The following is a 13,536-nucleotide window of genomic DNA, read 5'->3' as shown; positions in this document are numbered from 1 at the left end:
TTGGTTGGATATTTAGATATAGCACACAAATATTAGATAATTCTAATAGTTTTAATATATTTTTAAAGAGTCTTAATAATTTCTTTAATCAAAGTTTACATAAAAATTGAAGCTTCTATTTGTAGATGTTATAGTAATACCACACACCAAAAATAAACCTTGCTGTTGAGATAAGCATATAAAAACCGCTGGCAGTCAGGAGCTGATGTTGAAGAGGTGATTCGTATCTTAGGAACTTGTGGCACTATTTTTCTTTCTGTATTTCTTTATGTGTTTGCCTTGAAACAGCTGTATTGTTCAGAGATTTTACTGCCATGTACTAATACTGCTTTTATTAGGAAAAGGTCATACTGGAAGGAAAATCCTCCATTTAATTTTTATAATATTATGTTTGTAATTCTGAACATAATATTGATTCATCTAGGACTTCAATCCCATGTAACATCAGAAGCCTCTTACTTTCATTTTCACTCTCTTCAGTAAGCCTTTCTTTCCTGCCATGTTATCTTAATGGGAAAACTGAAAGAAATCTATGTAACAAGCATTTTAAAAACAGTTTGAACACTGAGTTGTTTCTGTGATACCTGGTAAGTTGTAATGGGTTCCATACTATCATAAAACCTTGGTCATGCTTAAGGAGTAAGAATGAGTTCTTTTTTCACAATACTTATTTTAAACTTATTCTAATAAAAGGGCCACGTCATCTTTCAGGTAAGTCTTTTACATGAAGAAGTAAACTGTTTGCTCTGGACTGCATCATGTTACCTGCCTTGGAGAACTTGGCATAGAAAATGTTGGAAAGTTATATTAAGATTCTGTAATATATATTGTGCATCTTTAATACAACAAAACAAAAAAACACTCTATATGAGCCAGTTAGGCTGTGGTTTGGAGCTAGGCTATCATTGTGTGTTTAAGAAATACATGAAAATAGATGAGGGTAGCAGTTGTGCAGATTACTGAATATACCACAGTGCAACTGATTCATGGCAAACAAAATTTTGAGCATGATAGGCTCAATTTTGACCTACTGATGGTACAAAGAACATAGCATAATTTTTGTCCATTGTTTTGGATTGTAATTAATGTAATATTTTTGAACGACCTCATTATGATGATGAGTTTCATTATTCTTTCATATTGGAACTATCTGAAAAAATTATTTTATTCTTTGTATGATTTATGTCACATACTTATGATGTATTGTTTTGTTGCAAGAGAACACTAGGAGTCATGATACATTTCTGACTTTAATGCAACGTATTTTATATATTATAAAGTTATAGCATAGAGAACGCTAATAGAAGAGAGATTTGAACCACTGGTGCCAACTGCCTTGTTTCCCTCCTCCCTCCTCCCTTGTCCCCAGGAGTCAGTGTTTTCAGGTGTGGCCAAAAGCATCGTTGAATCTTGTATGAATGGCTACAATGGAACCATCTTTGCATAGTAAGTCATTTAGTGGTATTTCATATCAATTACAGTATTTGAGAAGTTTGTGCAAATGAGTACTAGTGGCTTTAAGTCCCAGAGCCTTGCTTAATGTTACAGTAAGCCTTTAAAGTACTTCCCTTTTCAGTGCAGCATGACATAGGGAGCATTCTTGCAATATTGAAGAGTACTTCTTATTTCTTATCCTGAGGCATCTATCTATAGCTGTTGTGCTTCTAACACATAAAGCCGATAATGTGGATTGTAAACTAATTTCAAATTTACTATTATATTTGTTTAAAACATATGAGTCTTACTGTAGTGTTAAAGAGAAAGCTAGTTGTTTTCATTATGTCCATGATGAAATGGAATGAAAACTGCTTTGACTTGATATTTGGCCAGCTCAGTTCTTTAGTTAGTCTCAGCTGCCTGTGGGAGAACTCGCAGATGATAATTTTAACTTTCAAAATGTTTTCAAGACAGGAATATATATATGACTAGTAGCATGAATATCATTATGCTAACTTTCACAATATTTTTTCCTTTTGAAATCCATGTAAGCACTTTGGTCAAAAATGCTAACTTAAAGGACTGATACAATCAAAGCCTTACTGGATTTTTTTAGCCTAGCACAGCAAAACTGTGGAGTGAAATCTACTTTGTTACAAGATATAAGCACAGAAAAATGAAATTAAATTGCCCTGAAATTTCTGTAGCATGATCAATAGCTATGCTTATAAAGAGGATATATTCAATTTGGAAGGAAGGATTTTTTTCTGTTTTTTGGTTTGTGTTCTACTGACTGACACAACACCCAAAACACTGAGAGAAAAACTTACTTTAATGTGTAAATTTGAAACCTCTTATTTCAATGCTGAGTTCCACTATTTCCCTTTCTAGCAGAAACAAAGAAAATAGATAGAGGAAGAGGAAATATGCTTTACATAAAAGAATGTAATGGTCAGATTTGCTGTTATATTTTCATAAGGTTTTTTTTTTAGCTAACTAGTTTTCAACTCAACCATGTCTTTTTTTTCTATCTTCAGTCTAGGAGAAAATATTTTTTTCCTATTAAACTGCCAGCTATCACAAAATAGGCAGATAAATGAAAAAAATCACAACCAGAATAAAGCATTGTTAACCTGCTGCACTTTTTTCTTCCCCTCCCCCCCCCCCCCCCACCCAAGTGGCCAGACTGGCTCAGGAAAAACTTTTACTATGATGGGTAAGTGCATGAGAGCTTAATCTTTCAGTGATTTCTTAATGTTTTTGTCTTGAGTTGAAATGTCATCTTGCTTGAACACCAGAGGTGATTTAGTTTTTTGTCTTTCTGCAGGTAGCTTGTATGGTTTAAAAAATGGTGTGACACTCAATGCAGTTGTTTTTACCTTGTACTAAAAGAATGATGAATAGCTGCTTTTTTTGAAGATGTATCATTTTTCTGCTTTTCAGCAGGAGAAAGCTTTTCAAGGAAATCAAATACTTTTAGTAATTTGGTTCAAAAATGAGTAGTTCTTCTGGTTTCCCTGTTTGGCCAATATCTCTTGCATGTCTAGAAACATATTTTAGTAGGCAGTTCTTCCATATGAAAACATAGTGAGGTTTTCAAAATAACTGTCTTCTAGCCAGCTAGGAATTCAAGGTCCCCTCTGTATATAAAGGAAGTCTCCGGTATTCTTGCTGTTCATATAGTGTTAATTTTAAATGCATTTATTGTACTTGTCTTTAAAAAGTTACTGCAATAACCAAAAAGAGTATGGCCTACGTGTTTTAGAGGACTGCGCAGAAGTTAAGTGAGCGTGGGGCCTTTTTTCTGGTTCTTCAGATAAGGGTTACGGCACCTATGTTAGCATGCCTGCACATCTGTATATGTTTTCTATGGAAGTCCATGCAGTTTATGCTGTTCTAGACTTGCGTTATCTTATCAGGCTGTGTCACCTTTCACAGGCATCACTTAGACTACATTTTAATCTGATTACGGAATATCATCTTAGATTTTGAAAGATGATTTTGATGTGTTTATTCAGTGTTTTGCCGTAAATTGAATTAAACCTGGTTGCTTAAGTCTTCTGTAAGATATCTTGAAAAGATTGATCATTACTGTTGAACAGTACTAACTAACTAAAACTTTTTTGATTAAAAATCTCTTTAGGACCAGCTGATTCTGATAATTTCACTCACAGTCTGAGGGGTGTAATTCCACGGAGCTTTGAATACTTATTTTTTCTAATCGAACGTGAAAAAGAAAAGGTATGTTTATTTTTATACTTATCATTGCAGTGAAAGTAATGTTTCAAGTGTAAGATTAGTGTGGTCAGTATTTGTTTGGCAAGCCTGGTGTGTACCAGTTAAATCTACTGAATTATGGCTGTCTTGCATCAGCATTATTAATGAGCAACACTTGCTTCTAGTACTCTGCCAAATGATAGTATTCTTTCTTTGGACTCAAGTATGCTTGTATTTTGAGTCTGTAAATGCACCTAGCTTTCTGGGTGACAGTTATCATTTGGGCATCAGAGGTATCTAATATACAGAATATATATGCAAACTATTACTTTATGTGTATAAAAAGGAACTCACTGCCATACAATGCCAGACTTACTAAACCCAATCCATTTATAGTGCAAATTACCATGTTTTTCAGGCTGGCGGTGGAAAGAGTTTTCTCTGCAAATGCTCATTTATTGAAATCTACAATGAGCAGATATTTGACTTGCTAGATTCTGCTTCAGCTGGACTCTTTCTCAGAGAACACATCAAGAAAGGAGTCTTTGTTGATGGTGCTGTTGAACAGGTGTTGTCATCTGCTGCTGAAGCGTACCAGGTAGTCCTTTTGACGCTTTTTAATGTTCAGACTATGCCTCTCATTGCTGATTTGGTTAATATTTCCATTTGATTAAGGTATATATTTTTGAACAGTGTCTGTAACACCCTCTTTCACTACCTCTGTCTTCCAAAACACCAGGGAAAAAATCTCTTGTTTCTAGGAGATGTTTCCTGACTGTCCTACAGATGTAAGAAATCATATAGTTCTGCAGTTTGGAATATATGAATTGCAATAGCGGTAGTCTTTCCCTAATGCTTGCACGATACATCTCTGGAATAGCAACAGAAAACAGCATCTGGGGCTAACTGTACAGTGTGTATGTTCCAGAAATTGTCAGGTTTATTCTTCCAAGATTGTGAGGACACAGTACTTTTGCAATTTTAAATATTTTTTTTCCCTCATGTCCTGTTAACATACCCCACTGTTGGATATGTTATACTCTCAAACCATAGTTGCACTATTGGAGGAAAGAAGTGAGTATTATAATTAGTGTCTTTTTTAAGTTTGCTGCTGTATTTTTTACTTTTAAAATAATTTCTTATTGGAAAAAATTCTTTGGCATTTTTGACAGCTATTACATGTTTATCTCACCTTTGCATAACTACTGGGTACAGTCTGAGACAGTTGATACTGTTTGGGTTTTTTCATGCTTAGGTATTAACTACAGGCTGGAGAAATCGTCGTGTAGCATCTACCTCAATGAATAGAGAATCCTCAAGATCACATGCAGTTTTCACTATCACAGTGGAATCAATGGAAAAAAACAATGAGATTGTTAACATTCGATCTTCCTTGCTTAACCTGGTAGACTTGGCAGGATCTGAGAGACAAAAAGACACCCATACAGAAGGATTGAGATTGAAGGTCAGTTCTGTAATATCTATTGGGGGTGGGGTGGGGGGGTGTTTTTTTCCTTTCAGGCATGTTGTCCTGTCTGGTCCCATCCCTGAAAGACAATCTGCTCACTTTTGTTCTCTTCTTTTTTTAGGAAGCGGGTAACATAAATCGATCATTAAGTTGCCTGGGCCAAGTAATCACAGCACTTGTTGATGTGGGTAATGGAAAACAGAGACACATTTGTTACCGGGATTCCAAGCTCACTTTTCTGCTACGGGTAATATATATCATCTGGATTTTATATGCTAGTTGAGGTAGGAAAAAATATTTGGAGGGGTTTCACTCCAAAAAGCTCAACTTGGGTCCATAAAAATGTGTGTTACTGTTTCTTGGAAAATCAATTTCTGTGTGCAGCAACATTTCAAAATCTCTTTGCATATGGCTGGATTCTTGGATTGTTTGGGAGATTCTGCAAATCAGTTTCCAATTCTTTTTCCTCTCAGATAAAAAGAAAAAAAAAAAAAAAGAAAGAAAAAGAAAAATCCTCTGAAGTAGAAGGGTGGGTGAAAGAAAACTTGAAAAGTATTTCTGCCTAAGCAGACTGGTAATCTCTATATTATTGTTTACTGAGGACATGAAATTTATTTTTGCAGATATGTAAAAGCACAATAAAAGCATGTGTTAATGAAAAAGGATTATATTTTTTCTTCCCTTCAATTTGGGGAAATACTGTAAATCACAGTGTAATATTTAGAGGCATGTTGAAATGTTTAGAAACTTCCAGAATTATCCTGTGTGTGCTAAGGTTTGATATGATATTAAGAATTAGGTAAATTTACAGTTTGCTATTTGAGAACTCATAGGCTCTTTTCAAGTTGAATAACAAAGTAAACAAAGGTGGAAATGGTCAAAGATTTTTTTTCTGATGAATGCCAGCACTTATGAAAATTCTGCAACCAGTTATGAAAAATAACTATAATTTTGTATTACAATGCAGTAATATAGTGATTAGTTACAACACACTTTTGTGATCACGGAAGAATTTTCCAGCCGTTCCTTTCCTGTTTTATGTAAATTTCAGATGCACAAATCATGGAAGAATTATTTTTTTCCAATGCAACCTGAAATACATAGAAACTGAAAGAGAATTGCAACCATATAAGCTGTTATTTTCTTAAGTGGTTATTTTTTTAGGTGGCTGTTCTGCAAAGTCCACAAACACAGGACTGTCTCAGCTAGAGAGAGAATGCTGTGGAAACTTGTGGGCTAATTTGTAATACTAGGCTTAGCCTCAAACATTGCTTTTAGCCTCTGCCTTCTCCACAGATTTGAGACCTCTTTGACAAATTGCACTGAAATATTTGAAAACATGTATGTAAAATGGAGAGGTTCCATTTATTTCTTTAGTCAAATTGTCCATGGATCATCTCCTGTTTTTGTGGGTTGTGCATGGGGGTGTGTGTGGGGGGGGGGGGGGGGGTTGGGTTTTTTCGTTTTTTGTTGTCGTTTGTACAACTACCATTGGAAGATTGGTAAGAACAATGAGCAGGCTAGATGACCTTCCAACAGCGCAAATACCAAGCTGCTAATAACCAAGATTAAAATCTACTTTATTCCCTGGTGTCCCTCCACCCCTGTTTCTGGGTGTTACTAATCATCAGTTACTCAGATTGATGAGTACTAATGTAAGATCGGGGTTTTAAAAACCCAAATAAAGCCTTATATCAAGGTTAGAAATGGAATTTCAGAAACTTAAGCAGCATAGAGATTTGTTAAATAAAAACCTGTTCTGCAATTTGTTCAAAATGATACCTAGCTGCTAGAAGAAAGGTGGTGTCTTCCTGCTATAACCAAGAACCCACAAATAAAGCAAACTTTCATGTTTTCAAACAGGATTCCCTTGGTGGTAATGCAAAAACCTATATCATTGCAAATGTTCATCCTGGATCCAGGTGTTTTGGTGAAACACTGTCCACTCTTAATTTTGCTCAGCGAGCGAAGTTGATTAAAAACAAGGTAAGAGTTATTCAATGTTTTTATTGTGGCAACAAAGTTTTGTCTTTTGAATTACATATTTACCTCCAAACAAGATAGCTTGCTTGAAATACTCTTGTGCTACCAGTAATTCAAATAAACGTAGCTTATTTTAAAATACTAAATTTGCTTTTCTAAATATTTTTATGATGTGATTTTTTTTGAAGAGGACTTGTTTGCTTTTCATTATGACTAGAGTACAACAGCTGGAGAATAGACAATGGCTGATAATAAAATGTAAGCAAATAGTATTTTTTTTATCCATTGCCTGTTTTTTGAGCACTCCATTAAAATGTATAAAATGTAAGTATATCTGTATTAAAGTTTAAAATTATCATAAAAAAACTAGATTTGATGGTATTTCAGTGCATCTAGTTTTTATATATGACAACATGCAAGAAAATAACTTCTATCTTAAGTGGATTTTGAAAGTTTTAACATCTGGTTGGAAACTCTTCTGTCTTTGCTGTATACTGCTTGCCTTTAGTCAAAAAAAAGTTCCAGGGTAAATTCTTCAACAAACATTAAATTTTTACTTGAATGTGATTTTTAGCTAATGTATAATTTTACTGGCTTCTCAGAAAATTGAACATTGCTTTTCCCGAATTCTTTTTCCCTAAGATGGAAAGACCTGTAGGAAGTGGCATGTCGCTTTGCAGTATTTGATTTTTTTATTATCCTATAAATTTTAAGATTTTTTATTTGTAACTCTTCCTAATTTGCTCTTAAAATATTTATGAAAGGCTGTGGTAAATGAAGACACACAAGGAAATGTGAGCCAGCTGCAAGCTGAGGTCAAGAAGTTGAAAGAGCAGCTTGCTCAACTTACTTCAGTGCCATTGATTCATGATATTTCTGTATCTCAAGGTAAGAGGTTGGTAGGCAGAGAGAACTTTCTTTTTCAGCCTAGAGGAAAAATTGTCTGCTGCTCTGTGATCATACAAATTTAAAGAATAAAAAAGTCAGTCGTTATGTGGGACACTGAATCTATGTCACTGTCCCTGAATACTGACAGAGGGCTCAAAACTGCGATGTTACTCCTGTGGTGGATAAGAGTTTTAAGGGAAAGCAAGAAATAATGCTTAAATGCTGAAGAGAGATTTTATGCAGTACCTAATACCTCAGAGCTATTCAGTGTATGCAGTTAAATCATGATGTATGTAATATTGGATCACACTTGCAAAAGTGTATAATCTGCTTACTAGCTACTGTAAAAACATGATGGTCTTTTTTAATATATTAAATTACAATGAGGTAGTTATTATGCACCTAAATACAATGGTGATTAGTATTCTGTAAATGAGTATGGTCTTGACTGCATGAGGATATTCAGGAAAATTATCTTGAATTAATTTTTTAAGTGGATTAGTTAAACTTTTTTTAATCCTTTGTGTGGACACTTTCATCCAGAATAAATCATTAATTGTTCACTTGATTCACTTATTTTCCTGAATTTCCTTTTTATAAACCAGTTAGTCCACTTCCAATGTGTACAAAATACAATAATAATGCCAATACATTCTTAATGCTATCAAATTAATTTCAGAAGGGTTTTTGCATTTTATAAATATTGTCAGCTGAACAAGCGGATTCTTTTATTTTAATGAAGTTAATCTTAAAACTATTTAATTTTTTTTAATGATACAGTTACGTATATTGGCTGTCTCTTCTTTACCAGCATTAGCAGGTGGTTAAGAATTACAGTCTAAATATTTCTTTACTCTGGATGTGGCAAATGATCTTAATGAAGTTACTTTTTTTCTGGGAAAATATTCAGGTTTTTTTATATAACTGTCATGTTATATATGCAGGAAAACCTGTTTTTAATGGGTATCTTTATGAATATGATGTTTGATTCTTCAACTTTCCCTACAGGTGCTGTTGAAAAAGGGAAGAAAAACCTAAATTACATGAACAACTTCCTTGAAGCAATGTTGTTCTGGGAGAAATCTGAAGGTGAAAAGAAGGTAAGAAGGCACTAACATTCCTGCAGTGCGTTCTGTGCACTCTCTAATAAGAGACTGGTAAGCATATTGAAACCCACTCTCTTCATGATTTTTTTTTCTTCATTCTTGAATAAAAATACTCTGTTCAAAGACAGCAAGGTTTGGTAGCAGAGGAGCTAGTTAGACGACATATTTGAGATAAAATCTTTCATTTCAAATTCAGACAAATTATAAGGTAGCTTTCATAGCAGGCTTAGTGTTAGAGATTTCATGGTTGGTTGGTTTGGGGTTCTTTAACAGAAATCTGAACAGAACAACAGATTTTGTTTTACTTAGTTTTGAGTCTAAGTGTGTGTTTAGATCAGCAGTGTGGGGTTTTTTGAAGCAAATCTCCCAATCATCCTCATTTATTGTGCTTTGGTTCATGTCATGGAGCAGTGCTGGGTCATGCAAACTGGATTTCTTTTGGAAGAAACTGGACTGAAAGATGTACTTCAGAAGTGCCTCTGATGTGTTTCATTATTCATGGATATTTAGTCCCCAGGATTGTACTAGAGCTTCTTCAGAGTAAAGTTTCTGTAATAAATATAGTTGGTTGCACTGGAAGCTGGGTTCTCGGTATGAGCTGTTGCTCTCTACAGATCTTTTCCAAATGAACCACAGACTACGCAAACATAGTCTTTGTTTATTTATGTAAATTATTGTTAATTGCGAGTTCTGCATGATTTGCATATATATGTGATATGTACACCTTAGAAATCATCTAGTGTCACTGTCCTTTTTTCCATTAATCTATGTATGTGTTTTTTAAGACTTTATTAGAAAAAGTTTCTCAACTAGAAGATCTCTGTGCCAAGAAGGAGAAATTTATTCAGTCCAGTAAAATGATAGTTAAATTCCGAGAAGACCATATTGTTCGTTTGGAGAGATTACATAAAGAAGCTGGTGGAAGTTTATTGCCAAAAGAGCAAGATGATTTCCACAATGAATTGAGGGAGGAATTGAAGACACTCAGAGAACAGGTGCTTGTTTATTTTTCCTTTCTAAAACAATTTTGTTTTGTGGGAATAGCCCATGTGTGACTGGAGTTCTGTGATAGATGGATGGATACAAGCATTTTAGGAAAGGCAGGTGGGGGGAAAGAAGGAATGGTTGGGGGGGTTTCCTTTTACGTAAGTAAAGGAGCACCTCAGATGCAGAGAGTTCTTCTATGGGAAGGTGCAATGGGCTGGTTTGAGAGCCTGTGAGCTCACATCAGGGGAGAGAGGCCTATAAGGGTGATGTTATGTAGTGGTACAGGCCACCTGATCAGGGGAGGTAGTGGACAAAGTCTCCTTTAAGCAACTTATGGCTTAAGTTTCCAAATCATAAATCCTCATTCCTGTGGGAGGCTTTAACCTCCCTGACATCTGCTGAAAGGGCAATTCAGTGGGATGCAAATAAAACAGCAGGTTTCTGAAAGTTATTAACACAGATGCTAGATGAGCCAAACAGGGGTGATGCTGTCCTGGATCTATTACCCACAAACAAGGAGGAACTATCACGGATGTGTAATCAATGGTATAGTCTTGGTAAATGACCATGAAATAGTGGAGCTCCAGATTCTGAGGAGAGTGAGGAAGGCAAGTAGCAAAGTACAGACCCAGGGCTTCGGAAGAGCTGACTTTGGCTTATTCAGGGAACTGGCAGGTCGTATCATTTGAGAGGCAGCTCTGAAGGACACAGAAGCTCAAGAGAGAAGGTATATCTTTACAGAAAGTTTCCTTCAAGCACCTCAATACTTAGGTAAATGAGCAGACATATTAAGATACCAGATTGGCTCAATATTGAACTCATGACTGAGCTCCAAAGCAAAAAATAAAAAAGGACATGTATGGAAGTCAGGATAGGCTTCAAGGGGGACTACAGAAACCTTGCTAGGGCATGCAGTGTTAGGAAAGCCAAAGCTCGAAGTCAAAACTGGTAAGGAATATCAAGGGCAGCAAGAAAAGCTTCTAAGGCTATATTAGCAGTAAAATAATAAACAAGGAAAATACAGACCTGCTGTCTTCTGAGAGCAGATTCCAAGGGAGTAAGAAAACAAACGAAAAGCCTTTAGGTGGTTTTAACCACTCTAAGGAATGCTTCCCGCCCCCCCGATTACAATTTAGTGCTTATTAAAGGTAGCAGCACAACAGCTAGATGTATAGCATTATCTGGAAAATAAAAACTATTGAAAAAAATATCACTCATCACAGATGGAACAACACCCACGAATTGCTAAGTATGCCATGGAGAACCATAACCTCAGAGAGGAGAATAAAAGGCTTCGTTCTTTACAATCGGTGAAAAGGGCCCAAGAAATTGATGCTCAGACAATTGCAGAGCTAGAAAAAGCGTTTTTGGAAGCTTCAGCCACAGAGAAAAATACTGGAGGTAAAAATATGCTAATGCTTTCATGAGCTAAAATAGCTTACTCTATTTCTGTTGTGTGAAAAGTAGTGTTGATTGTCTGTCTTAACATATTTTTCCTTTCTTCAAATTGATACCTGAAGACTTTGAAACATATTTGCTTCATTTTATTCATGTTGGCCTTCATGCAAGTACATCTATAGGGGATTTGGATTCCAGTGCATCATGTGAACAATATCCTTAATCTCATTTTGCTGTCCTTAGTTGTCATGAAGGCTGTGGCAATACTAATTATTCTGCTTGTTTTTTCATATGGACTGTTGCAAATACTCATTATGTTCAGTCTCAGTTGTATTGGTGTTTGAAAGCCTGCAAATGCTTTTATTTTGGTAAAACTTTTTTTTAAAGCTACTCTGTTTTAAGAGGGTATATATTTTGTTCTTTAGCTCATCACTTACATTCCACCACCATATCAGTAGAGGGCAACTCTGTGGCATCTGTTGAAAGGCTGAAAGCGCGCCTGCTGCATACTCAAAGCGAACTGGCAAGTTCAAAACAAGAATATGAAGAATTTAAAGAGCTAACCAAGTGAGACAAAACACTATAGAAATGTCTTTAATAATTTAATGTCTTTGATATCACTACTTATATTGATCTAAAAAAAAATAGACTCAGATCCTGTATATAGAGCCTAAATACATTCTTTGCATTTAAGAAAGTTAAGAAAAACAGGATGTAGACACAAAAACAGGATGTAGACACAAAATCCTTTCCAATTCATCCCAGTTATGAACTAGGAAGCAACAGTAAAGCAACCTGAAGGCATGTCTGCACTATGGCAAATTTCTTTCTTTCCACAAGCTCCTCTTTATGCTAAGATGCAAAACAATGCTTCACAGTATGCAGGAGATGCACATCCTCTGAAATTCTGATAGGCACCCACTTAACTGAACAGGGAGTGTTTGGCTCACTGTGCATGTTTTAGAAGTATTTTCAGTAACTGACGTATTACAGATAGAAGCAGTGATGGATAATAATAATTGATGCCTTTCCATGTGTTTTTTTCAGTGCAACACTTATTATTATAGTATTTTTAAGGCTGTAAGTTGGTGCCTCCATAATGTAGAATCCAAGCACTCCAGAAAATTTTTGGCTAATCCGTTAACTTTTGTCTCCCCTTTAAAGATTTTTAAGAAAGCACTAACACCATCATCCCTTATTATATTGTATTACGAGATTTAAATCAAATTAGAGCAAAGACGCAACGTCAGTAGGTCATTAATGTCCGTTTGCTTTGGCATCTAAACACGAGGGTCTACTTTGCCCTTACTAATGTAGTAGAGACTTTACTGTCACTGTTCTCCCTGAGGCCAGCACAAGATAGTGTGAAAGTCCTAGATAATACCTTCACTTACATATATATTCACGTGCAAACATGTGGCTTAATCTGATTCAACTCAGTTTTTGAAAAGTTCAAGTCCTGTGCCTTCAGATAGAAGGAAAAATAATTGCATTTCAAGCAAACATAGTATATACCTGGAAGGCAAGAGGGATCTGTGTTTTGTTTGTTTTAGCTTGCACCTACATTGTCACTTGTACTGATTTGTACAACCGCGTGAACGTGCAGAAAGAATATTACAAAACTACTTTGCCTAAAATGGTGGGGAGGCAGAAATAGAAGTATATTTTCTGCCTGGTGCCCCTGGAATTACACTCTAGACACCCTGAAATCAATTATTGGCATTTTCTTAGTGGAATGTAATCAAACAGAAAAGTGCTTTTGATCCTCTGGATTCATTTTGAATATCTAAATACAAAACTTGTTTCCAGTTTCAAAGTAACTTGATGCTTAATTTTATGTGCAAGTAATAGTTGTATACTTCTAAAAAGAATAAATACTATAAAACTTAATAATTTTGCAAAGTCAATGTATGCTGTTTTTTCTGCTGTCTTAGCAGTAGGAGGTAAGGTTCTGCTCTGTTCCATATGCCATTTTGTTGCAGATTCTAAAATTGTGAGGAAAAGTGATAACATTAAACTCCCAAAAGATGAAATAGTGTATTTCTTTTTGTC

The 13,536-nt window shown here is 35.3% G+C and overlaps 1 protein-coding gene across 1 annotated transcript in view; it reads left to right on the top strand.

The window, feature by feature from the left end:
• The window catches only part of KIF15 (kinesin family member 15), a 37,557-nt gene that overhangs the window by 3,136 nt on the left and 20,885 nt on the right, over window positions 1-13,536 (top strand). Inside the window, exons 4-15 of the mRNA XM_026094059.2 lie at window positions 1,370-1,446; window positions 2,616-2,653; window positions 3,581-3,678; window positions 4,073-4,252; window positions 4,910-5,119; window positions 5,244-5,369; window positions 6,986-7,108; window positions 7,870-7,993; window positions 9,002-9,093; window positions 9,885-10,094; window positions 11,310-11,487; window positions 11,910-12,051. Of these exons, the coding sequence (XP_025949844.2) occupies window positions 1,370-1,446; window positions 2,616-2,653; window positions 3,581-3,678; window positions 4,073-4,252; window positions 4,910-5,119; window positions 5,244-5,369; window positions 6,986-7,108; window positions 7,870-7,993; window positions 9,002-9,093; window positions 9,885-10,094; window positions 11,310-11,487; window positions 11,910-12,051 (1,598 nt within the window). The remainder of the gene's footprint in view (window positions 1-1,369; window positions 1,447-2,615; window positions 2,654-3,580; window positions 3,679-4,072; window positions 4,253-4,909; window positions 5,120-5,243; window positions 5,370-6,985; window positions 7,109-7,869; window positions 7,994-9,001; window positions 9,094-9,884; window positions 10,095-11,309; window positions 11,488-11,909; window positions 12,052-13,536) is intronic.

Source organism: Dromaius novaehollandiae, chromosome 2, assembly GCF_036370855.1.
Source record: "Dromaius novaehollandiae isolate bDroNov1 chromosome 2, bDroNov1.hap1, whole genome shotgun sequence".
Classification (NCBI taxonomy): Eukaryota; Metazoa; Chordata; class Aves; order Casuariiformes; family Dromaiidae; genus Dromaius; species Dromaius novaehollandiae.
The sequence above is the reverse complement of the archived record's forward strand: the minus strand, read 5'-3'. Positions and strand labels throughout refer to the sequence as shown.